At 49.1% G+C, this 26,178-nt stretch overlaps 2 protein-coding genes across 3 annotated transcripts in view; one reads left to right on the top strand and one right to left on the bottom strand.

Moving 5' to 3' along the window:
- Positions 1 to 8,160, top strand: part of ric8b (RIC8 guanine nucleotide exchange factor B) — a 38,093-nt gene extending 29,933 nt beyond the window's left edge. The window contains exons 8-10 of the mRNA XM_078417092.1: positions 806 to 950; positions 1,795 to 1,914; positions 6,417 to 8,160. Of these exons, the coding sequence (XP_078273218.1) occupies positions 806 to 950; positions 1,795 to 1,914; positions 6,417 to 6,528 (377 nt within the window). The 3' untranslated portion in view covers positions 6,529 to 8,160. The remainder of the gene's footprint in view (positions 1 to 805; positions 951 to 1,794; positions 1,915 to 6,416) is intronic.
- Positions 8,161 to 16,474: 8,314 nt separating this feature from the next.
- On the bottom strand, positions 16,475 to 25,065 carry LOC144603387 (dihydrofolate reductase). Of its 2 annotated transcripts, XM_078416546.1 has the most exons (7): positions 24,538 to 24,749; positions 24,285 to 24,334; positions 23,780 to 23,876; positions 21,976 to 22,102; positions 21,402 to 21,517; positions 20,742 to 20,845; positions 16,475 to 16,749 (listed from the first exon to the last, which is right to left on the bottom strand). In XM_078416546.1, the coding sequence occupies exons 1-7, from the start codon at positions 24,621 to 24,623 to the stop codon at positions 16,739 to 16,741; spliced, it is 591 nt and encodes a 196-aa protein (XP_078272672.1). In that variant the 5' UTR covers positions 24,624 to 24,749; the 3' UTR covers positions 16,475 to 16,738. The 2 variants fall into 2 exon arrangements, with proteins under 2 accessions (XP_078272672.1, XP_078272671.1); XM_078416545.1 differs by lacking the exon at positions 23,780 to 23,876 and having other exon boundaries at positions 24,538 to 25,065.
- Between the last annotated feature and the right edge of the window lie 1,113 nt (positions 25,066 to 26,178).

The raw sequence follows: 26,178 nt of genomic DNA, 5'->3' as shown, positions 1-26,178 counted from the left end.
TATCCACCTATCACTTGCCAGGCTTTGTCGCACCACCACCTCCATCTCCCAGCTTTCTCCTCTCTGCTCCATCAGTCTGAAGAAGGGTCCCAACCAGAAATGTTGCCTGACCATTCCCTCCACAGATGCTGCCTGGTTCGCTGAGTTTTTCCAGCACTTTGTTTTGTAATTCAATATCCAGTTTGCACATAGAAAGCTCCCACACACAAAAATGCAAACAGAAACCAGATAATGTTTGTGTAGTTTCAATAGCTCCTCGGTTCCTTATTGCCATTCCTTTCACATTCACCTGCTGTTTTGTTTTAATCAATCACTGGAAAAATTGTACTGTAGATGGTTCAGATTATCACCTACGTCCATCATGGGATTTGAGACCAATATCTTTGAGCAAAGTGCTGCCCATTTTTTCCTAGCTGGACGTAAATTCCCTAAAACTAGCAGTACTTAATGCACTCCATTTCCCCCTCTCAGACACTGTTAATATGCAGTGAAACGTGGCACAGAAATACGTTGCGTTTCTTGCCTTATTTTAAATGCTGTTTTAATGATGATGATACGTTATTGTCACATGTACCTTGGTACAGCAAAATTAATTGTTTTTGCATACAAAGTATACAACAAAGAGTCGTCACAAAGGCGGCAACAAAGTGACAAAAAGTACTCATCCCTCTTCGTGTCCCCCCACCTTAGTTCCAGGAGCCCCCCCCCACACACAAGGGTCCAGTGGTAGTTGGCCATGCACTTCTATCTGGAAGTGCTGCTGGGATCGAGTGTGCAGTAACTCACGGGTGCCTCTTCCTTGCAGTCGACTGCCTGTTAAAGTACGCGGGCTACGGGAACGCGGCCGGCCTGCTCGCCGCCCACGGACTGCTGGCCGGTGGAAGGGGCAACGGCGTGTACTCCGACGATGAGGATACGGACACTGAAGAGTACAAGCGTGTCAAATCTTTGTAGGTGACTTTTCAAATTATGCCTGTGGTTTGGCATTAGAAGTGCAATGAGAAATTGAAAGCTTAACGTGTGAAGGGGAATGGTTGGGGGGGAAACAGTGGATGGAGATGAGTAAAAGCATTTGATATTTATGGAGGGGATTGGATATTGACTGCATGGAATGGGGGCACGAAGGGTAAAATCATCAGGATGGTTTATTGATGGAACGGCTGCTGTGGGAAGGGATATTTCCTGACAATGGGGCTGCACGTTTGGTTCACCATCCCATGCTGCACTTCTGTCCCCCATTCCACCTTCCCCCTCCTACCTTCCCCACTGACCCCCTCTCCCCCCCCCCTTCCCGCCCCCACCACAATACTACAAGAGCTGGGAATCTGAAGTGAAACAGAAAATGCTAGCAATATTTAATGAGTCAAGCAGCATCTGAACAGAAAGAATCAGTTAATGCTTTTGATTTTGTGGGAAAGTTCTGATGAAAAGTCAATACCCAATTTGTTTGTTTCTTCCTGCTGAGGTGTTGCCTGACCAGCCAAACATCCCAGGTTAGCTTCCTTTGTAATAAAAATGTATTGTGCTCTTTGTGAAAATGACATTTTAATTGGAGGGACTGAGGGGCAAATGTGTGAAGAATTGGCTCTTTAAGATGATGTACATTCTCACATCTGAAAGACAGCATCACTTGGGAAAAGGAGCTCACTTAGAAGAGACTTCTCATTAATTTTCCAAGTATCGGGAATGGGGAGAGGGATTGTGCCCTTTGTCATTTGAGAAAATTAACTTTAACCTAACTGAGAGCTGTGTACTTACTGTCCGTTTCCCACCTGTGCCCACTCTGAATTGCAGTATAAACCCCATCACTGGCCATGTCGAAGATCCAAAGCCCAATCCGATGGACGGGATGACAGATGAGCAGAAGGAGTACGAAGCAATGAAACTCATCAATATGTTTGACAAATTATCCAGGTATGTCCCTGTTTTCTGTCCGTGATCTCCTGCAACACATTTCTTGTTAACAGGTTTGTTATAGTACAAAGAACATCGAACAGTACAGGAACAGACCCTTTAGCCCACAATGTCCGTGCCAAACACAATGTTAAGTTAAAACACTTATCTCCAGATTCAGGGACAGTTTCTTTCTGTTATCAGACAACTGAACCATCCTCTCACCAACTAGAGAGTGGTCTTTACCTACCATCTACTGTATTGGGGATCCTTGGATTATCTTTTCAGACTTTATCTTGCACGAACGGCTTGATTGTAATCTTTCCACTGACTGGATAACATGCATTCAAAAAGTCTTTTCACTGTACCCCGCTCACGTGACAATAATATCCGCTGCCTGCACATGATCCATATCCCTTCATTCCCTGCAAGGCCATGTGCCTATCTAAATTGCTCACTCCAGAATTACCTCCTGATTATACCGTTGTTTAAAATAAATCTATTAACCTCGGGTTTAAAATTAATAGCTGATCTGGCATCTCGTTGTTTACCAACATGAGACATACATTTCTGCCTCCTGTTGCATGTAGATGTTTTCCACCTTCGTAAAGTCAGAGAGCTGTACAACATGGAAACAGGCCCTTCAGTCCACCTTATCCATGCTGACCAGGTTGGCGTATTTTCATGCATTTTCACATATTTTCATACACAGCCCTCCAAACCCTTCCTATCCATATATCTGTTCAAATGTATTTTACAAGTAGTAATTGTATCCGCTGTGACTCTCTTCTTTGGAGTGTAGGAGGCTAAGGGGTGACTTTACTGAGTTCTACAAGATCACGTGGGGCATTGATAAAGTGAACACAGTCTTTTTTCCAGCCTAGAGGATTCTAGAACAAGAGAGCACAGGCTTAAGGTGAGAGGAGAGATTTAAGAGGGACCTCAGGGGCAACTTTTTGACAGAGGGTAGTCTGTATCTGGAATGATTCATACAAGTGGATACAATTATAAGTTTTACAAGACATTTGAACAGATATATGGATAGGAAGGGTTTAGAAGGATATGGGCCAATGCAGGCAAATGGGACTGGCCGGTTTGCAAACTTGGGTCGGCTTGGACAAGGTGGGCTGAAGGGCCTGTTTCTGTGCAGAAATAAAGCTGGTCATCGCCCTGATTCAACCTAGCATTGGAACTGACAACTGCCCAATAGACCCTGTAAACTCATGACCAAGATCTGGGGCTTGTGCCAAGATTGAGAGAGCTGTCTCACAGATTTCCCTCCCTGCCACCATTGTGGGTAGTTTCACATCTCAAGGACTGCAGCTCACCCAACCTTCTCAGACCATTAAACACTGGCTCAGCCGGCAAAGTTCATGCCTCTTGAATGAACATTAAAAATATGGCTTACTTTAATCTGTTTGGTTATTTTTGATGAGAGTTTGTAAATGATTTCAAGATGCGTTGTTATTTTTTTCCCCAAAGTAACATGCTTAATGTTTAAGATAATTAAATCTTTCTGAAGGAAAGAGTGAAGAAGTGTCTCGATCCGAAATGTCACCCATTCCTTTTCTCTAGAACTGCTTGTCTCACTGAGTTACTCCAGCATTTTATGTCTATCTTTCTGAAGGAAAGCAGTGCTAGAAAAGGTGAGTGTGGATGAGCAGCTTGGGTGTGTTCTCTCGGTTGGAAGTCCTGGTGTCTTTGTTAGGTTATTCAAGTATTACCTCTGGACACCTTGATGCGCCTGTGGTTCCTTGCCAACCTCTCCCTGGGGCCAGGAATCTATGCGAATTAGTGCAGCCAATTACTGGAGCAGGAGCACACAGGAACCTGCACAAAGGTCAATGTGGAACATGTCGCCTCACCAGCGCTGCCACCAACATTCTCATTAAAAGCATTAGTTTAATTAACAGCCCATTGAAGGTGACAATCAGCTTTCAGTCTCTCTCCCTTCAGAGCCCATCTCCCACATTTGATGCCTTGTGAAAAGATTAGAACTATAATGTGGCTCTCAATTAGGGAAGGATGAGCTTCCATCCGGTGCGAGCGACAGGCTCTACCCAGGGCAACAGCTATTCAGCTCCGTTCAATGGGCAAGGTGCGGACCCAGTAATTAATTACAGGTATCTGTTCTGCCACACACAACAGCCAGAAAGACTATTGTTCAAAAGGACTGACTCACAGTTATAGCAACGCGAAGATGTAACCTGCATCTGTGAAGGTGGCTCTCGGGAGACAGAGCGCCAGAGAGGAATGCAAGTGGCATGCTGCTTAATTGAGGCAGAGATGGCGTAGTAAGGAATCCAGAGTCTGAAATCAAATGATTTCTTAATTGAGACCTCCTTTCCACAAAGGTGCTATGATGATGTTTTGTACACAGGGAATAATTGCACTGAGCTGGGATGTGGTGCTGTGGATATCTCGACAGCAAACCTTGCCCTTAGTTACTCCCAACACGGTATTTGTGGTTCCGTGCTCAATACGGGGCACTGATGCCACCTTCTGAATTAGCATCTTCTCACCTCTTGCGAGACAGGATGGCAGCTGCCTGCCGCCTCCCTTCTCCCTCGTAATGGCCGCACATCTCCAGCCAGCCCAGAATGCTGGCCCCACTGTGCACGCTGGCGAGAGTCATGCAGCCTGACAGTGAGGGGGGAGAAGCATCACAACTTGGCTTGGCAACAGCTCTGCCCAAGACCGCAAGAAATCGCAGAGAGTTGTAGATGTAGCCCAGTCCATCACACAGACCAGACTCCCCACCATCGATTTCATCTACATTTCACGCTGCCTCGGAAAAGCAGCAAACTTAATCAAGGACCACTCACATCCTGGTCATACCCTCTTCTCTCTCCTGTCACGCTGAAGATAAAAAAAGCTTGAAAGCACAGATTCAAGAACAACTTCTTCCCCACTCTTCTCAGTCTGCTGAATGGTACTCCTGTAAGCTAGGGTGTAGTCTGATCTTCCAAACGACCATCATTTTGGACTTTTCTCTTGTTTTAATCTGCACTTTCTCCGTAACTGCAACGCTGTCACACTATATTCTGCACTCTGGCATTTTTCTCTGTGCGCTACCTGTTGTACTTGTGTGTGGCTTGTTTGTACTCATGCACAGTATGATTTGACAGGATAGCACACAAACTATGCTATTCACTGTGCCTTGGCACACATGACGATGATAATCCAAAACTCACATTATGGGTGGGAATCTCTAGATGCAGAGCACTTAAGGTTGATTTTATTGTTAGTGTATTTAGTATTTTAGTTGCAAATAGTCTGCAACAAGAATGAGGTGGGAATCGTGAACTAATGGAGAGTGGGTGAAGATCAAGGGGCTGAACAGGCTGTGTGCAGTAGTCTTGGTTCTTGGTCCTCCAAAATATTCCAAATTGAATTTTAACTGGAGGCGGATCATGGGGTGGGAACCATAACCTTTTGCAAGGAGAGGTTGGTCCAGTGTTGTCTCTGAATCCGTCGGTAGCACCCGATATTTGCTGTTTGAGTGGTGCATGTGGGAGTGGGGTGAAGATCCATGGGCAGGGAGTGCAGACCTGGGGAGTTATCTGCTGGGGTACAAGGCACTGGGCTCCTGGGAGGAGACTGTGGCTGAGTGATTATGTTCCTGCTTCTCCTCGGCTATGCTGCATTGAACTCTCTGTCACTGTGGCAGCATTTGTGGTCGGAACGGTGCAGAGTGTGGAGTTGGGAATCCAGACCGGCATCCATACTGTGGGACTAGTCGACAGGGAGGGCAGTGTATGTTTCCAAAGCAAGAGGTGAACCCAGGTTATAATATGAGTCGGGTTTGGTGCAATGGTAAAAGAGACACGACTACACATGAGAATTGCTTTAAAACTGGAAACGACTGGCTGGCTGTGAAATCTGTGGTTAATATTTTAATGCACGTTGATCTCGTATGGTGGACGTTTTCCTGGATGTTTGAGTTGTATTTGTCCAGGTGCAGCTGTGCGTCTGATTGGGGAATCATTAGATCGGGCATCAGCATTAGATCGGGCATCAGATGTAATTGGATTAGCTGTGAAGAGGCACAAAGTCCCTTTGAAGAGATTACACTGACTGACAATTTTATAATTAAACTTTGCTGGACAATGGGGGCTGGAGATGAGGCATGCCAGTGAGAATCACCCTGCAGGTCCTCCAGAGCCCCTGGAGTTGACACAGGGTTCGTGTTGGAGGGGCGATTGCTCTATTTACTGAAACTAAATAAATTTGCTGACTTGAATGCATTTAATGAGTTTGCTTTCAGCCTGGGAGGGGAGAGGGGCAGCAGGTTGAGCATGGGGAGAGCATTCTCTCGGACAATGTCTCCGCATCCTGTTCTAGATTCATTAGGGTTGACTTTGCTTCAGGCTTTAATTGGTTTAAGCGGGTCTAATAAAACTCTTGGAATGAGATTTGTGTTTGGGATGTGTGGGCTTTTCTTTCTGCCTGATGTTCGGGGGCAGTGGTGAAGGCAGCTGTCGCCTGCCCATCCTCACCGCGATGTGGCTTATGTTTTGCAGGGAGCAGATCATCAAGCCGATGAGAGTCAAAGCGGACGGGACAATGGGTCCGTTGGAGGAGGCAGCTAACGAGTGCATCAGCGATCACAACTCCAGCTCGGATTCTGATTAGAAGATCCAGCAGCCCCTTTACACAACCCTGCTTTATTTTTAGTGGTACTTGACTCAGTATATCGTGGGCTATGTAGACCAAACACGTTTTTGTACGTTTGTACTTTCTTTAATGCAGGCACCTTCCTGCCTGTCTGTGTGTGGGCAGATGGAGGTCGGGCTGCCCCGTGCCCTCGAGCTTGGTTGTAGATATTACCAGGTTGTTCCCGTTTTGCCACGGTCCGTGACCGAGGATATGAGTCGTGTACAGAGGCAGCGACTGCGATCAACGCCGTCTCTGATCCACGGATGGAGCACCGTGTACAGGTGCCGCCTTGGATGCTGCTCCAGAATCGGCAGCGTTGGTGAGCGTGACTCCAACCTTGGATTACAATAGCCCTGAACTCGGGGTCTTCGCAAAGCCCGTGTCCATCTGAACTTTAAAGATAGAACTTAAATTGATGACACAAAAAATAGCGCTTTACTGCACAACATCTCACTCAAGTGGGACCATTCATGTGCTAACGTCTGTTATTGAGCACAAATTTGTCCCCTGAGTAAAGGTTGCGGAAAATATTGAGCTCCAGTGTCGTGACAACGTGAGGCAGAGGCAGGATGCGGAAGCATGCTTTATTTGACCAATACACAGTTCGAAGCTTGTCACGGGCGACTCCTTAAAGTAATGTAGAGAAACGTCCCAGCCCTTTTGCACACTCCAGATGCTACAAATCTGTTGAATGATCGAGTCATTTATTTGTGGTGCTGCTGTTGAGTGTCAGTTGTCCACTGGTCGACAAACTGACACTTGGCGGTGTGTGGCTTCTCTCAGGTAACAGCTGGCAGATGTGTAGAGCAAGCAGCAGCTGTGCAACAGCTGTGCGACACCTGGGGGATGCAGTGTTGCCGTCCCTGCTTTGCACTGCAGATGCCAGCAGCAACTCTCCTGTTCCACATGCTAGGAATGGTTTAAAATGTAATTACGTAAACAGATTAATAGTGTGTGATTCAGACGTGGTCAGTCTGAGAATGGCTCAAACAAGTATAATGGCCAAGGAAGGACGTCAGTTTAAATTCAACGTTACATGAAAGTGTGCATGCACTGTGCAGTGTTTATTGCATGTGTTTGTACTTAGAGCAGCACAATATATCAGGCATGCCGAAAAACAAGCTCACAACCTTCATGATTATAACAAGCCCGTGTTGAAATAGAAACCCATTGTCCATGAAGTTGAAGTCTTGAAATGCGTTAGTTTATTTTTAAAAAAAGATATTCTTAACATTTTAAAGGTAATTATATTTCTTGTAATTAATTTTCTGCAAAAAGATAATGTCAGGGAAAAACAACTTCTCACAGTTACAGTACTGTTATAAATCACCTCCGGATGTGAGCTATCTGAAGGATTAGCAAATCCAGGGGCAGATTGTTCAAGATTCTATGACAATCCACAATATACTCATTGCAAACGGTTCCCTTTGGCTGTCAACCCTCTTCACTGGCTGTGCAAAGTCATGCTTTGGTTGTATTGAAAGCTGCAACTCATGGAAATAGAAAACTCCTGTTTGAAAGTTTAAATACTTTTCTAGCTTGTGATAATGAATAAGGTTTTGTGTTTTGGGGCCTCTCCACCCTTTGTATTATAAATCAATAAAGTGATTGTTAATGTTGATCTGTCCACGGGATTTGATCGAGTTGTTCTCGTGAACATGAATGCTCTAATTAAAGATTCAATGCAGATAAGTCACAAGATACGGGAGCAGGAGGAGACCACTCGGTCCATCAAGCCTGCCCCACCTTCAGTATGATCACGGCTGATCCACGGAACCTCCATTCCTCTGTACCAGTTCCCCAAACTCCCCCAACCCTCAATCTGTCAAATATTCATCAATCGATACATCCAATGATCCAGTCTCTGCCACCCTCAGAGGCAGGGACTTCCAGAAACTTCTGTATATCTCAATTTTACACGACCAGCTCGGTGTAGTTATGTCCTCTTGTTAGTGACTCTTCCACGAATGAAAACCTTAATATCTACCCTATGGTGCCTCCTCGGGATCTTATCCGTGTGAATAAGGTCAGCCCTCGTTCTTCTAAACTGCAAGGAACACAGAGCGGGCGCCGATGGACATTGGAGATGACCAGCTGTGAGGAGACACAGTGAATGCTTCCTCCGCTGGGAATCCTCGCTCTCAACGTTACGTTCTTGAAAGACAAGGAGTTATTGATATAAAAACATAGAAAATAGGTGCAGGGGTAGGCCATGCGGCCCTTTGAGCCAGCACCGCCATTCAATGTGATCATGGCTGATCACCCAGAATCAGTGTCCACGTGGCGTGTCCTGAGCTAATTCTGCTACCACCATCATCTCTTGCACAGGTAGTATAAGAAGATAACTGCAGATGCTGGTACAAATCGAAGGTTTTTATTCACAAAATGCTGGAGTAACTCAGCAGGCCAGGCAGCATCTCGGGAGAGAAGGAATGGGCGACGTTTCGGGTCGAGACCCTTCTTCAGACTGAAACGTCGCCCATTCCTTCTCTCCCGAGATGCTGCCTGACCTGCTGAGTTACTCCAGCATTTTGTGAATAAATCTCTTGCACAGGTGACGGCTCCCACTGATTGTCGCCGGAAACTTGCGCCCTTTTCAGGACGGACGATGACAGCGATGTAACATTTGAAACATGGATGATGGAAGACGAAGTACCCTGTTCCTGCTTACTCCTCAGATCCCTTGCTCCCGTTTGCTCTCAGAGCTACACTCGGCAGCAGCACACGTTCACCGCATTTCAGGCAGAGGGAGAGAGAGAGAGATATATCACCTGTAACCGAGAGGCGCGCTGCTGCCTGTAACCGAGGGTGGCTGTTCCTGCAACTGGAAAGGAGCCCCGCCTGTAACCGAGGGCTTCACCTGTAACCGGAGAGCGGCTGTGCCTGTAACCGAGAGGAGCCTGGAATGGTGTCCGGCCGAGCTGTGGGGAAACAGTTGCTATCCTGTTGCCGGATTGGGATCCAGTGAGCCCCGGGTCTCACTGAGCAGATTAATGCCGCTGAATCTCTCTGATTGTTGGTGAACGGTGAGTAATCCCCAGAGGAATCGGGATAAGGATTATAGTGTCAGGGTTTCGCCTGGCATCGAATGGGTGAATGAGAGAGGGAGAGAGAGAGAGAGACCCCGGCGTGTCCACCTCCCCTCCTCTCTCTCCCTATCCGTACATTCTCCCTCTGACTCCGTGTGTGAGGGGAGGGAAGGACATAATAACCCAGGGTGGGAGATTAAATCCCTGGGGAAACCCGCATTGGAAAATGGCAGGGAATAGGTTGGTGTGAATTGGGGAGGGGTGGAGAGGAGAGGACAGGGGGGGGGGGGGGGAGGGGTAATCTGAATTGCCCCTAGGCCTGTCAGCTCTAACTTTGACCGGCCTCCTGTGTGGGGACCTTTTCTCAAAAGCCTTGCAGAAATTCAACAACGCCGCATCCTTCCCACCATCTCTACTAGTCGCAGCCTCGATGGAGGTCAGTGCATTGGTCAAACATGTCTTTCCTCGCAGATCCACGCTCACGTCTGCAATTCTTCTCCCTGTGATCTTTGGTTTAAACCAGCATCTGCAGTTCCTTCCTACACATTCCTCTTTTTAACTTGTCCGGCAACATAAATGTGCGTGCAATCTTCTCAGAAACAGCCAACGGAATTAAGTTTCGGTCGGTAAGAGTTTACTCCCTGTGCAGTTTTCCAATTCCAACTTCTCCAATTCTAAATTATTTTGCCAACATTTATTGTGAAAAAAATCCCAACAAAACTCGCCGGTTGGAATAAACTCCAGCTACACTGAACCAGTTTCTGGGTATCTCAACCCTTTTTCCTACACGAATTAATTACATGTTAAAACCAATGATTTGCATTTCTTTTTTAACATGTTTAAAATAATGAAAGTCCTAAAGTGTTTAACAGCGAACAAAAACAAATCAAAGCGTTATTTTCTACTAGGAATTGCAGATAAAATAACACGTTTTTTTGACACAGGAACGGCAGATGCTGGTTTACCACTTGTTTTTCAATCAGAGAATCCACTATTCCATGGGAGCTGAGATCCGCATATCCCGCAGCCCGCCACAGGGTGGAGACGTTGAGCCCTCGGGCTTGGGTCCTGATCGAAGATACTGGTATCTTTGTCTCTGACCCAGGACTCCCACCTGAAACATTAACTATTTCTCTCTCCACGGATGCCGCCTGACCTGCTGAGTGTTTCCTGCATTTTCTGGTTTTATTTCAGATTTCAAGAGCAGCTGTTTTTTGATTTCGCTTCCCGATTTGAATGAATCAATTAATTATACTTTATTGTCAAATGTGACGTCACAATCATATTCTTTGTTTTATCTCTCAGCTTTGGTTCCCTGACTTCACCCCTCGTCCTGCAGGAACAGAGGCTCGTTTGGGGGGGGGGGGTCAGTGCTTTGGTTTACAGGTGGGGTGGGGGCAGCCGCACCCATGGGGAGAGCCACCCTGATACCCCCCCCCCCCCCCACCACCACCATTCCTTGCTGGCTGGGGAAGGCACTGTGGGAGAGCTTCATCACATAGAGCACTATGAGCATCACATCACATAGAGTACATGAAGCTCTGCTGGTCAAGGCAGTGACTCACCAGCGCCTCCCCCTGGCCAATCTAATCAGGACAATCTCCCTGGTCTGGGTTATGAAACCATATGGTCACACAGCACAGAGACCTTTGGCCCACAGAGTCCATGCTAACCATCAAGTACCCATCTATACTATCTTGTTTACCATCACTGACTGCAGTGTTCCTTGCATGGGTCATACAGCACGGAAATAATGGCTTTGGACGACGTCCACGCTGACCAAGATTTGTGTTTAGCTTAGTCTCATTTTCCTGTGTTCGACCAAAACCCTCCAAACCGCTTCCATTGTCCAAATTTCCCCAGATTCCTCCAGTTTGAATACAGGAGAAATTGCAAAGGACTCTCGAATAAATGGGAAGGGAAGTTCTAGATGGGATAAGAGAGTAAGGTCAGGGCCGATTGTGACCGGTGTGAAAGGGGAGGTGAATACCAAAGTTAAAGTGTTGTATTTAAATGCACAAACTATAAAAAATAAAGTGGATGAGCTTGAGGCTCAGTGAGACATTGGCAAGTATGATGTTGTGGGAAATACAGAGACATGGCTACAAGAGGACCAGGGCTGGGAACTGAATATTCAGGGGTACACAACGTATAGAAAAGACAGACAGGTGGGCAGAGGGGGTGGGGTCGCTCTGTTGGTAAGGAATGATATTCACTCCCTTGCAAGGGGTGACGTAGAATCCAGAGATGTAGAATCAGTATGGATAGAAATGAGGAATTGTAAGGGTAAAAAGACCCTAATAGGGGGCGTGGCTGTGTTCTGCAGCTGCGGCTCACCGGCAGTCTCTCTGTGTTTTTTGTTGGTTTTTTTGTCATTGTCGTCGTTAAATGTACGTTTTGTTTTATTTTTAACTCTGTGTATGTGGGGGGGTGGTGGGGGGGTTGGGGGAAACCTTTTTTCAAATCTCCTCCTCAACGGAGATGCGACCTTTACCGTGTCGTATCTCCGTTCGCGCTACGGCCTAACATCGTGGAGTCGGCAGCCTCCAGCTGGGATCGACCTCAAAGACTCCGGTCTTGACTCCGGACCTGGACTTACCATCTCGGAGGCTTCGGCCGTGGGCCCTGCAGACCGCAACATCGGGAGTTCGCAGGTCCCTGGCTGGCGACCGGCTTTTGGGAGCTCCAGCCGTAGCAGCTTCGACCGCCCCGAAGCGCAAGGTACGATCGACCCGCCCGCAGGCCCTTCATCGCCCTGCGTGGCTCGGCCGCAGCACTTTCCATCGCCCGGTGGGGGCTCAGGACTTTCATCGGCGTGCTCGGCTCGGCCCTGGGACTTTCCATCGCCCGGTGGGGGCTCAGGACTTTCATCGGCCTGCTCGGCTCGGCCCTGGGACTTTCCATCGCCCAGTGGGGGCTCAGGACTTTCATCGGCCTGCTCGGCTCGGCCCTGGGACTTTCCATCGCCTGGTGGGGGCTTCAAAAAGTTGGGAGCCTCGATCACCTCGTGGCACCACGGGAGAAGAACAAGGAGGAGATAAGACTTTGCCTTCCATCACAGTGAGGGTATGCCTAGAGCAATCACTGTGATGGCTGTTTGTGTAAAAAATTATATCTGTGTGTCTTGTGCTTTTTAATGTCTACTGCCGGACCCTGACGTGAGAGGACGCTGGCGTTGTGTATTCGCCGCTTTTCCGTCAGGATAGTTTGTCTGTTTGTTTCTATGTTAATTGTTTTTGTAAAGCGCTTTGAGCATGCGATAAGGCGCTATATAAAATAAATGAATTATTATTATTATTATTATTATTATTAATGGGAGTTATTTACAGGTCCCCAAACAGTAGCCTCGACATAGGGTGCAAGTTGAATCAAGAGCTAAAATTGGCATGTCGCAAATGTAATGCTACAGTGGTTATGGGAGATTTCAACATGCAGGTAGACTGGGAAAATCAGGTTGGTAATGGACCCCAGGAAAGAGAGTTTGTGGAGTGCCTCCGAGATGGATTCTTAGAACAGCTTGTACTGGAGCATATCAGGGAGAAGGCAATTTTGGATTTAGTGTTGTGTAATGAACCTGATCTGATAAGGGGACTCAAGGACAGCATAAAAATAAAAGAGAAGAAGTATATCATAGCAAAGAAGAGTGGGAAGCCAGAGGATTGGGAATCTTTTAAAGAGCAACAGAAGATAACTAAAAAGGCAATACGGGGAGAAAAGATGAGGTACGAGGGTAAGCTAGCCAATAATATAAGGGAGGATAGTAAAAGCTTTTTTAGGTATGTGAGGGTGGGTGGATTCTTATAAGTACCTGGGTGTCTACCTCAACAATAAACTGGACTGAACAGAAAACACCGATGCGCAATACAGAAAGGGCCAGAGCAGACTTTATCTGCTAAGGAGACTCAGGTCCTTTGGAGTGCAGGGGGCACTACTAAGGACCTTCTACAACACCTTTTGCTGATCCCAGTGTATAGGTGGTTGCATCGGCCATTTTCTATGGAGTGGTCAGCTGGAGCAGCAGCATCTCAGCGGCGGAAGGGAAGAGACTCGACAAGCTGGTCAGGAAGGCCAGCTGTGTCCTGGGTTGCCCCCTCGACTCAGTGGTGGGAGAGAGGAGGAGGATGGCAAAGCTAACATCGCTGCTGGACAACGACTCCCACCCAATGCAGGACACTGTCACTGCACTGAGTAGCTCCTTCAGTGACAGACTCCTTCACCCCAAGTGCGTGAAGGAGAGATATAGGAGGTCCTTCCTTCCCGCTGCTGTGAGACTGCACAACCAGCACTGCTCCCAGCAGACGAGTCAACAATAACAGCTAAGAACACACAGAAAACTGAGGACAATTTATGTATCTTTTATTTATAATGAATGATCTCTTGCTCTCTTGCTATCCATTTTGCTGCTGTAACACTGTAAATTTCCCCGGTGTGGGACGAATAAAGGAATATATATACTTGCCACAACTACCTTCTCTGGCAGCTCATTCCATATACTCACCACCCTCTGTGTGAAACAGTTGCATCTCAGGTTCCTATTAAATCTTTCCCCTTTCACCTTAAACTTATGTCCTCTGGTTCTTGATTCTTCTACTCGACACTCAATATCCTGACTGATACCAACATATTGAAACACTTTGCTAACCACCCTATCTTCCTGTGCTGCCACTTTCAAGGAACTATGTGCTTGCCCTCCTGGATGCCCCTGCTCTACAACACTCCCCAGGGCCCTGCAGTATAGTGTGAAGATACCGTCCATGTTAGATTAGGGACCGAGCCCTGGGGAACACCACTAGGCACTGGCAGCCAACCAGAAAATGCCCCCTCAATTCCCACTGTTTGCCTTCTGCCAGTCAGCCAACCTTGCATCCATGCTAGTATCTTCCCTCCAATACCATGGGCCCTCATCTTCTTTAGCAGCCTCACTTGTGAGAGCCTATTAAAGGCTTATCAAAGGAGGTAATTGAGACAGGTAAATAACAACATTTCTAGGACATTTGGACAGGTACATGAATAGGAAAGGTTTGGAGGCATATGGGCCAAGTAAAGGCACCAACCCCCACCTCCTCCCCCCCTCCCCCACCTCCTCCCCCCTCCTCCTCCCCCCTCCCCCCTCCTCCCCCCCTCCTCCTCCCCCCACCTCCCCCCCCTCCTCCCCCCTCCTCCTCCCCCCTCCTCCTCCCCCCTCCTCCCCCCCCTCCTCCTCCCCCCTCCTCCTCCTCCCCCCTCCTCCTCCCCCCTCCTCCTCCCCCCTCCTCCTCCTCCCCCCCCCCACCTCCTCCCCCCCCACCTCCTCCCCCCCCACTCCGCCGGCACTCCCGGTCGAGCGAGGACATTAACAGTCCTCTCATCCGCCCCCAACTGTCGGAGATCTTCACTTTCTCCCGTCAGCTCTGCCTAACCCTCTCTGCAACTTAAAGCTAACCAAACCACTCCATGTCCAACCTCTCGTTCTGAAGCATTAACTGCTTCTCTCCATTGGCACTACCTCCAGCTATTATAGACAATAGACAATAGACAATAGGTGCAGGAGTAGGCCATTCAGCCCTTTGAGCCAGCACCGCCATTCAATGCGATCATGGCTGATCACTCTCAATCAGTACCCCGTTCCTGCCTTCTCCCCATACCCCCTCACTCCGCTATCCTTAAGAGCTCTATCCAGCTCTCTCTTGAATGCATCCAACAAACTGGCCTCCACTGCCTTCTGAGGCAGAGAATTCCACACCTTCACCACTCTCTGACTGAAAAAGTTCTTCCTCATCTCCGTTCTAAATGGCCTACCCCTTATTCTATTATTTCACAATGTGGTCATTCATGCAAAGAAACTGGTTGATCAAGAAAAACATGAATTTAATGAAATTCCCTGTGTATCTGGATCACTTCCCACAACCTCAGCGACACGGTGGCAACTCCGGAATGCAGCAAACAACTGCAGGATAGTGCAAGGCAGGAACTGCAGATGCTTGTTTACACCAAAGATAAGACACAAAATGCTGGAGTAACTCAACGGATCAGGCAACATCTCTGGAGAAAAGGGAAAAGTGACGTTTCGGGTCGAGCCCCATCATCAGACTGGGTTCTGACCCGAAATGTCACCCGTCCATGGTCACCAGAGTCAAGTCAAGTCAAGTCAATTTTATTTGTATAGCACATTTTAAAACAACTCACGTTGACCAAAGTGCTGTACATCAGTGCAGGTGCTAAAAAAGAACATACAATGGCACACAAACCTAACAACACATACATACTGTGCCCTTGCACAAACAGGGCAGTAGGGATAGACCTGGAGATTGGGAAGGGTCATTGCCAGGACAGTGAATGGGAGGAGGAGGCTGCAGGAACACCCCACCCCTAGTGATGGGGTCCCAGTATGATTGTGTGACACACTGATGGTATCCCAGTGTGAGTGTGTGACACACTGATGGTGTCCCAGTGTGAGTGTGCGACCCTGGTGTCTCAGTGTGAGTGTGCGACACTGAAGGTGTCCCGGCGTGGGTGGGTGACACAACTATGGTGTCCCAGTGTGAGTGTGTGACACACTGATGGTAACCCAGTGTGAGTGTGTGACACACTGATGGTGTCCCAGTGTGAGTGTGTGACACACTGATGGTGTCCCAATGTGAGTGTGTGACACACTGATGGTGTCTCAGTGCGAGTGTGTGACACACTGATGGTGTCCCGGCGTGGGTGTGTGAGACACAATTATGGTGTCCCAGTGTGGGTGTGGGAGACACTGAAGGCATCCCTTGTGTGTAAGATAGTTTTAATGTAGGGGGCAGCGCAGACTTGGTGGGCCGAAGGGCCTGTTTCTGCGCTGTATCCCGAAACAAAACTGAAATATAATTTTAAAAAATTTAAAAAATAATTTCACCATATCTTATGATTTTTGTTATTTTATTGTCAGAACCACAGGATAGGCATTGTGAAGTGACATGATCTTGATCCACAGTAACGGTGATCTTCGCCCAGCCTGCACCAGGGACCTGTTGCAGATCCCGAGACCACAGCAGGTCCAGGTGGATGTTGAAAATTAACCACGACTCACTTATTGCAGTAGATACGTTTCAGATTGTTGGAAACAACAACGTAGATTCACTTCAGATCAATAAATACCTCTCGGACAAGAGAAAAAATATAATGTGCTGGAGAACGTCAGCTCATCACGCAGCATCTGCAGAGAGAGAAACAGTTCACAAGTTCATAAGTGATAGGAGCAGAATTAGGCCATTCGGCCCATCAAGTCTACTCTGCCATTCAATCATGGCTGATCTATCTCTCCCTCCTAACCCCATTCTCCTGCCTTCTCCCCATAACCTCTGACATCCGCACTAATCAAGAATCTATCTATCTCTGCCTTAAAAATATCCATTGACGGCCTCCACAGCTGTCTGTGGCAATGAATTCCACACGAGGAATTGTTGACCTGAATTTTAACTCTTTCTCACCAAAGCGAAAGAATTTAATGTTTCTACAGCAACAAACAATTTGCTGGATGAATTCAGTAGGTTGAGGAGCATCTTTTGAGGAAGTTGTCAGACAATGTTTTGGATCGGGACCCTTCCCCTGACTGGAAGGTTGGAGGGGAGATGGAGAGGGGGATGGGGGCAGGGCAAGAACTGGCAAGCAATAGATGGATCCAGATGAGGAGGGGTTGATTGGTAAATGGAGTGAGATGGGGAGGGAAGGTGGGGATGGCAACAGAGGTTGGAAGGTGAAGAGTGGAGAACAAGGGGCTGCAGAGGGTTGAATCCAATGTGAAAAGATGAAGCATGGAGGCAGATGAGGGATGGACTGCAGCCACAGCCATGCCCGGCAACGGGCCTGGCTTGCTGCCGTGGCATCGAGAACCAGCCCAGAGCGGTTGCCGCTGAGCTCGGCCTCTGCTCACCACATGGACCAGAATCGAGGGAGTCGAACAGAGGGCCGGTAAGCGGACTGGCGGCGGGAAGCAGTGAAGGGCCTCGACGGTGGAGAGGGCGGCTGGAGGCCCTGCAGCAGCCTGGGGCTCGACCCAACCGCAGGCCTGGCTCTCCCAGAGAAGGTAGGCCGCCCAACCTAGCCCCTGCTCACCACGTGGATCTGGAATTGGGGAGGAGGTGGGGGAGGGGAACGGTGGCAGGTGCGGATATTGGACAAAGGGCCGGTGAGAAGAACTGGGGGGTTGGGAGGGGGAGGTCATACCTTTCCAACCCATGAGGTCGGCTGCGGGAGGGGCCACCCAGGGGAACGAGGGCTGAAGAGGATCGCGCAAGAAGAGGGACATCAGTCCGCAGGACGACCGGAATGGAGGTGACGGCTGCAATGGGCCTTTGTGGCCATCTGCAGCTGGGAATGTAAAATGGCACCTCTTGCATATGGACTCAGTGGGCTGTTCTGTGTATTCGGTACCGATTGTGCTTATGTGCCGGGATAGTCTTGCTGAGCGTTATACAAAAAAATTCACTGTACCTGTTACAGGTGACAACAAGGAAACCAGTAGAGGGACGGTGGGCAGGTGGGCACAACAGGGGCAGGAACCCAGTGGGGTAAATGACAGATGGACTGGGTGGGGAAGGGGAAAGAATGAAGAGATGGGTCAGTGGGGTGGGGTTCAAAATAAGGGTTGTGTGAAAGGACCTTGGTGGGTCAGAGGGAGCGGGTCACCTGGAATGGGAGAATGTTCATGCCATGGGGGTGCAGGCCACCCAGGTGTGGCTGAGCGGAGGTGGACAGAGATGGCACATTGCCACGGAGGGTGGGTCAGGCATGCCCTGTCTCACTGAGGCCACAGATGATTAAAGGGACCTTACACTGATACACAAAAGGATAACCAGAATCACAAATGTGAGGCCTTCACCAATAACTCGATCAGTAGAGGTTTAGAACGCCCTTTAATTTTCACAGCATTTTCCAGAAAGTTAATGTTATCCCACTTTTCAAGAAAGGAGCGAGAGAGAAAACAGGGAATTATAGACCAGTTAGCCTGACATTGGTGGAGGGGAAGATGCTGGAGTCAATTATTAAAGAGGTAATAACGGCACATTTGGATAGCAGTAAAAGGATTGGTCCAAGTCAGCATGAATTTATGAAGGGGAAATCCTGCTTGACTAATCTTCTGGAATTTTTTGAGGACGTGACAAGTAAAATGGATGAAGGAGAGCCAGTGGATGTAGCATATCTAGACTTTCAGAAAATCTTTGATAAGGTCCCACACGGGAGGTTGGAGAGCAAAATTAGAGCATATGGTATTGGGGGTAAGGTATTGACATGGATAGAGAATTGGTTGGCAGACAGGAAGCAAAGAGTAGGAATAATCGGGTCCTTTTCAGAATGGCTGGCAGTGGCGAGTGGATTGCCACAAGGCTCGGTGCTGGGGCCACAACTATTTACAATATATATTAATGATTTGGATGATAGAATTAGAAGTAACACTAGCAATTTTGCAGATGGCAAAAAGCTGGATGGCAGTGTGAACTGTGAAGAGGATGTTAGGAGGTTGCAGGGTGACTTGGACAGGTTGAGCGAGTGGGCAGATGCATGGCAGATGCAGTATAATGTAGATAAATGTGAGGTTATCCACTGGCAGCAAAAACAAGGAGGCAGATTATTAGCTCAATGGTGTCAGATTAGGTAAAGGGGAAGTGCAACGAGACCTTGGTGTCCTTGTACACCAGTCACTGAAAGTAAGCGTGCAAGTACAGCAGGCAGTGAAGAAAGCTAATGGCATGCTAACCTTCATAACGAGAGTATTTGAGTCGAGGAGCAAAGAGGTCCTCCTGCATTTGTATAGGGCCCTGGTGAGACCACATCTGGAGTATTGTGTACAGTTTTGGTCACCTAATTTGAGGAAGGATGTCCTTGCTATTGAGGCAGTGCAGCGTAGGTTCACGAGGTTAATCCCCGGGATGGCGGGACTGTCATATGCGGAAAGATTGGAAAGACTGGGCGTATTCACTGAAGTTTAGAAGGATGAGAGGGGATCTGATAGAAACATAAAAAATTATAAAAGGATTGGACAAGCTAGAGGCAGGAAAAATGTTCCCAATGTTGGGGGAGACCAGAACCAGGGGCCACAGTCTAAGAATAAAGGGGAGGCCATTTAAAACTGAGGTGAGAAGAAACTTTTTCACCCAGAGTTGTGCATTTTGTGGCATTCTCTGCCACAGAAAGTAGTAGAGGCCAGTTCACTGGATTAATTTAAAAGAGAGTTAGATAGAGCTCTAGGGGCTATTGGAATCAAGGGATATGGGGAGAAGGCAGGCACAGGTTGCTGATTGTGGATGATCAACCATGATCACAATGAATTGCGGTGCTGGTTCAAAGGGCCAAATGGCCTCCTCCTGCACCTATTTTCTATGTTTATATGTTTCTATGTTTAACGAAAGTTTAATTCACCTCTACCCCATTGTGAACATTGGACTCTGTCCATGGAACTCTTGTGCTACGATGCTGAGAGCTTTATACTGCACTGTGTCCTCCCTTTTGTTCTGCCTATTGTACTTGAGTTTGAACTGTAGGTTTACTAGGTTAATTCCCGGAATGGCGGGACTATCATATGTTGAAAGACTGGAGCGACTAGGCTTGTATACACTGGAATTTAGAAGGATGAGAGGAGATCTTATCGAAACATATAAGATTATTAAGGGGTTGGACACGTTAGAGGCAGGAAACATGTTCCCAATGTTGGGGGAGTCCAGAACAAGGGGCCACAGTTTAAGAATAAGGGGTATGCCATTTAGAACTGAGATGAGAAAAAAACGTTTTCAGTCAGAGAGTTGTGAATCTGTGGAATTCTCTGCCTCAGAAGGCAGTGGAGGCCAATTCTCTGAATGCATTCAAGAGAGAGCTAGATAGAGCTCTTAAGGATAGCGGAGTCAGGGGGTATGGGGAGAAGGCAGGAACGGGGTACTGATTGAGAATGATCATCCATGATCACATTGAATGGCGGTGCTGGCTCGAAGGGCCGAATGGCCTCCTCCTGCACCTATTGTCTATTGAGCAAGTTAGGATTGGGGGGGGGGGGGAGGGAGGCAGTATATCTGTGTTTGTACAGCGTCAAAACAAAGCTTTTCACTGTTCTCAGTGCACGTGACAATAACAAACCACTCCTGAAATAATGGGATTCACTTCAGGCAAACTACCCGAGAGACTATAAACGGCGACGGTCATCGCTGAAACACTCACACTTCAGTCTAGTTTCGGGGTCACTGGATGGAACTTTCTGAAAAACCTGATATTTATATTGGATGCCATTTTCCTCTTGAATTTCACTGGGAACTCCAGGAAACCTAACAAAACAAGGGAAGTACAAGTGTAAATGGTCAGAACGTCACGAGCAAGATGACCAGATGTAGCGACCAGATGCAGGGAACTCTGTTTCCCAGGGGGGGGGGGGGGGGGGTCTGTCACAGTCACTTACCCAGGGCTCTGGGAGGGATTAGGGTCCATCTTCAACACCAGCACTGACCCAGGGGGTCTGGGTGGGACTAGGGTCCATCTCCAACACTAGCACTGACCAGGTTCTGCCGGTCAGCATCTCTGGCAGGTAGTAAGTGACCAACACAGGATAATACCCCCCGGCCACACGCTCACCTGTCCTCTGCGGCCACTGCGTGTGTCCAGGCAGCAGGTACGTTGATAGCGGCAGGTGCAGACCCACAAACACGGGCAAATGGGACTCGCCCGGACAGGCCGTAACACACGACCCAACTTCCAACCCAGCAGCCGGTGATGAAACCTGAGGCGGTTCTCTCTCCACAGACGCTGCCTGACCTGCTGAGGATCCATCCCATACTCCACACAAAACGCAGTGAGCACCGGAGAATAATATTTACTTGTCCTTACTTGTCCTGTAGCTGGAAGATGTCCCGGTCAAAATCTGGGAAGAAAGTGTCGCAGTGGAAGTTTGCCATGATGCTGGTCAGATAGATGCGGTCACAGATTGGATATCGCAAGGCTTCCTGTGACCCAGAGAGAAGGGGAGGCTTAGTGTGTGTGTCCATCAATGACCTGCCCATGACTCTCAATTACTGCCCATGATCATCAATGACCCCTTATGACCAATGACCCCTGTGACCATCAATGACCCCTCATGACCCTCAATGACCCCCAATGGCCATCAATGACTCCCCATGGCCCTCATTGACCCCTACTGTCCATCAATGACCCCCTGTGACGTTCAATGACCCTCCCATGACCTCCCATGATCAATGACGCTCCCCCCCCCCCCCCCCCCCCCCCATGATCCTCAATGACTGCAGCAGTGGTTTACCAGAACACTGGGAGGATGGACACTTGCCTAGCATTGGGGTTGGGACAATGTGGCAGAGAGAGCCGCTCTCACAACCCCCGGCAGCAAGGAGAGTGACCACTAGTGCCATGGGCACGGTACCCACCCATCTGCCCCACACAGACCTACCTGGAAGGGCCTGGTGCCACCCAGTACCCAGATGGTCTCGATGTGATCACTCAGAGGTGGGAGAGAGGCGAGCTGGACAGCACTGGCCAGATCTCGGCAGAGGAAGTCGGTGCCAGGCGGCACTGAGCTGACAGAAGCAGATAACAAGGCACACATTTACTGAAACACGCACTGCTGTGAACCACACACGTGTGTGACTGTTCCCCCCTCTGTGTTGCTCTGGCCCCTGTACACGTAAAGCAGTTTGTTCATCTGACTGACACAAAAACTGCAGATGCTGGAATATGGAACAAATAGCCAAGTGCTGGAGGTACTCGGTGGATCAGGCAGCATCTGTGGAGGAAGAGTCATGGGTGACAATTCGGGTGCAGACTGATGTAGAGTCTTGATCTGAAACGTGGTCCCTCTACATCCATAGATGTGCCCGACACATGGAGTTGTTCCAATTCTGATCGCACCATTTCAGGAAATATGTGGAGGTTTTGGATAGGGGGGGGGCAGAGGAGGTTTACTAGAATGCTGCAGGATTAGGGGGTGTTAACTACAAGATGGACAAACTTGGATTGTTTTTTCTGCAGCGCCAGAGATGGGGGGGGGGGGGGGGGGGGGTTTATAAAATAGATTCATCCACTTTGTATAGATAGGATAGAGACCGATAGCATAGATAGGGGTAGAAAGTCAGAATGCTAAACCCAGGGTGCAGCATCAAAGACTAGTGGGCATAGCTTTATGGTGAGCAGGGTAGACCTCAGTTTAATTCGGAATCATGTTCGGCACAGACATTTATTTTAATTTTATTTTAACCCAAATTAATTTATTCAGTTATTTGTAATAATATGTGCAAAACAAAATAATTCAAAATGAAACCCACCGTCATAGTACAAGTAAAACAAATATACTTAAATTACTGTTTCCCCATCCTTGTTCAAGGATACATTCCATTCCCGATGGTGCCCAGCGGTCCCGGACATCCCCCAGGGCGCCCGTGGACAGTGTGCAGTCCCTCTCTAAAACCACCCGGGTGTGGACGTAACTCCGGTAAAGGGTAGGGCAGACGGCACCGGCAGAGCCCTCTTCTTGATCGGCACCGTGACTCATGGATGGCCAGCTTGGCCAGGCCTAGTAACAATCTTCAGCCCTACCCTCTCCCCTACGCACAGGGTGTCCAAAGATGAGGATGGTGGGTGTGAAGTGTAGCCAGAAGGCAAGGAGCAGCCCCTTCAGGTATTGGAACAGGGCTGCAACCTGGCACAGACATTGTGGGCTGATGGGTCTGTTCCTCTGCTGTACCGGTCTATGTTCTCTGAATGTGTAAACCATTGGAAGTTGACTGATGACTGAGTGAGGCTGTCACCATTTCCCAAAGCACAGAACATATTGGGACACACGAACGCCTCCCCTTCCATGCAGTGTTGGGAGCATTGACTGGAACTCCCTGTGCACTGGGACATCTGGGGGTCCTTACAGCACTGCCCCCTGTGTAAAGAGGCAGGCGGACAACCTTGTAGTGTTGCCCCCTCACCACAACCTTCAGAGTAGAAGGCTCAGTCTGACCCCATCTGTTCCACCTCTGACCCGATTGTTTCCCCACTAACTCCACCACTCTACACCAACCTCGCTATCATTGGCCACTACTGAATTGTCCCCCTTCCTGATGCCCACTCGGCTAATTCTCTGTCCCACCCTCTGACCACTGTCCCATCCTCTGCCCCTCCGTCCCCACCCTTGCCCCATCCACCGCCCACTGCCCCACCCCCTGCTCATCGGGTGACTCCTGGGCCTCGGTGGGGGTGCATTGACTCACCTCAACCTGGTGCTCAGACACACTCGGTAACAGTGGGGAAGTGGGCGGGAGTCACTGACGGCGCTGCCTCTCCCCCAGATCAGCAAGTTCTTCTTGCCTGAAAATGGGTGGAATGTGGCGATCAGCTGCATTACAGCACCAATACTGGCCCTTCGGCCCAACCCACCCGCACCCACCAACAGGTCCCATCTACACTCGTCCCACCTGCCCGCGTTTGGCCCACGTCCCTCTAAACCCGTCCTATCCATGCACCTGTCTAAATGTGTTATAGATGTTGTTATATTACCTGCCCTAACTACCTCCTCTGGCCAGCCCCAATCCGGGACCGCCCGCACCCCACCCTCCACCCCTCCACCCCACCCCACCACTCCGCCCCACCCCATTCCCCCACCCCACCCCATACCCCCGCTCCACTCCATACCCCCACCCCATCCCTCCCCTCCACCCCACACCTCCACCCCCACCCTCCACCCCGCGAACGGTCTGTGGACTCCCAGCCACTCACCCAGCTCGGAGACGGCGTCGACCTGCGACAGGAACCAACTGAACTCGTTCCTGCGGAAACAGGGGCGAGAATGAGCGGCGCCAGGCACGGGCTGGGAGCCGCCGCGGCCGCCGGCTAGTTGCGGGTGTTTGTGTGGGGGTGGTGTCCGGAGTCTGGTGTCCGGGGACGGGGTCCAGTCCCAGTGACCAGTGTGTGTGTCCGAGACCAGGTCCAGTCCCAGTGACCGGGGCCGCTGCGCTCCCCCGCTACTCACGGCAGTTCCCATGGCAGGCGGCCGCTCTGCCCGATCCCCAGCGCCTGGTCGGCCGCGGCAATCAGGCACAAGGGCTTCGCGTCCATCGGCGGTCGGAGGCGAGCGTCGGGACCAGAGACCGTCGGCTGCAGCTTCCTTGGCGCCGCCTATCGCATCGCATCGCACCGCACCGCCCCGGGCCAAGCCACAGCCGGGCGGCTCCGCCCGCCGACCAGCCACCCGTCCATCCATCCCCACATCGGCCGCTGTCTGTGCGGAGAACTCCACACATTCACAGCTCTCTGGGTGAAGAGGCTTTTCCTCATCTCAGTCCTAAATGGCCTAGTCCTTATTCTTAAGCTGTGACCCCTGGTTCTGGGTGTCAGGGGGGCTCGGTCCTAGATCTGGTTCGCCAGCAGGATCCTGAGAGCCCCTTCATGGTACTGGCGGCTCACCACACGCTCCCATCAATAGCGAGTGGACAATGAATGAGCTGGCAGTGGCGCCCACACACAGACAGAAAACAATCACCCCACATGTTTACTGGGTGGAAAATCAGAAACAGCAAATGCTGACATTCTGTGGGTAAAAACTACTGCGAATAACTCAGCGGATCTGGCAGCATCTGGAGACAACGGTTCTCATACCTGCTGAGTGAGTTACTCCACAACTTTGTGTGTGTCTTTGGTATAAACCCACATCAGCAGTTCCTTGTTTCTAATTAAGCAAATCAGGCAGCATCCATGGAGGAAGGGAATGTCACTGTCATGTAATTAACGCCTGACTCACCACCTTTCCAGGGGTGCAGTGCTGCAGGAGATCACCCGAGTGCCGCTCCGGCACCTAAAACATTAGCACTGCAACACTGCACCTTCCCCCTTCCCCCTGCCCCTGCCTGGGAGAGGAACTGAAGCAGTCCTGACCACACAGACTGTTGCACAAGGTTTGGAAACTCTTGTGCACAGGATTGCAACATCACCGTTTAGCACAGTTTGGGATTTTACCAGTGCCTTAAAGTGAGAGGGGGACATTTTAAAAGGGACCCAAGGGGCAACTTTTTTTTTTAACACACAGGTGGGTACATGGAATGAGCTGCCACGGGCAGTGGTAGAGGCAGGTACACTTACGAGATTTACAAGACACCTGGACAGTTACGGGGTATACTCCCAATCTCCAATCCATCTTGCTGTGGTCTTGCACGTTTTAACTGCGCTTTCTCTGTAGCTGTTATATTATCTTTTTGCACACTGTTACATTCTCTTTTTGCACTACCTGTTGTACTCGTTTTTTGGTTTCATTATATTCCTGGATGGTTAGATTTGACTGTGTAGATGTGACAATAATAAAGCAATACTGATGGGAGGCATGAGGATGAGCCAGGCCATGCATGGCACCTGGGACTTGCTCAGTTAGTTATCTTAGTCTTTGTGGACAAGTTGGGCCAAAGGGCCTGTTTCCATGCTGTAATAGCTCTCCGACTCTATATGACTATGTTAACAGCATACCACCAGCTACAATCGTCAGAACTGGATGGAGCAGCAGTTTACCTGAAATACAATTGAAGAAACAAATAGAAGTTCCTGACTTAAGACGGTGCAAGATACACCGATCAGCCAAAACTTTATGACCTGATGAGCCGGGACATTATGACCACCTGTCTAA

The sequence above is a fragment of the Rhinoraja longicauda genome, chromosome 20 (assembly GCF_053455715.1).
Source record: "Rhinoraja longicauda isolate Sanriku21f chromosome 20, sRhiLon1.1, whole genome shotgun sequence".
NCBI lineage: Eukaryota > Metazoa > Chordata > Chondrichthyes > Rajiformes > Arhynchobatidae > Rhinoraja > Rhinoraja longicauda.
Note: the sequence above shows the minus strand (reverse complement) of the source record. Positions and strands in the feature narration are given on the sequence as shown.

Bases quoted from the DNA above. Each gene is read 5' to 3' on its own strand.
- LOC144603387 (XM_078416545.1), bottom strand. From the start codon at position 24,768: ATGGATGGACGGGTGGCTGGTCGGCGGGCGGAGCCGCCCGGCTGTGGC. The intron at 22,103-24,284 runs GTGAGTGGCTGG...TGCTTCTGTCAG, and splicing joins CGACGCCGTCTCCGAGCTGG to CTCAGTGCCGCCTGGCACCG. The intron at 20,846-21,401 runs GTAAGGACAAGT...TTGTTTTGTTAG, and splicing joins ATCTTCCAGCTACAGGACAA to GTTTCCTGGAGTTCCCAGTG.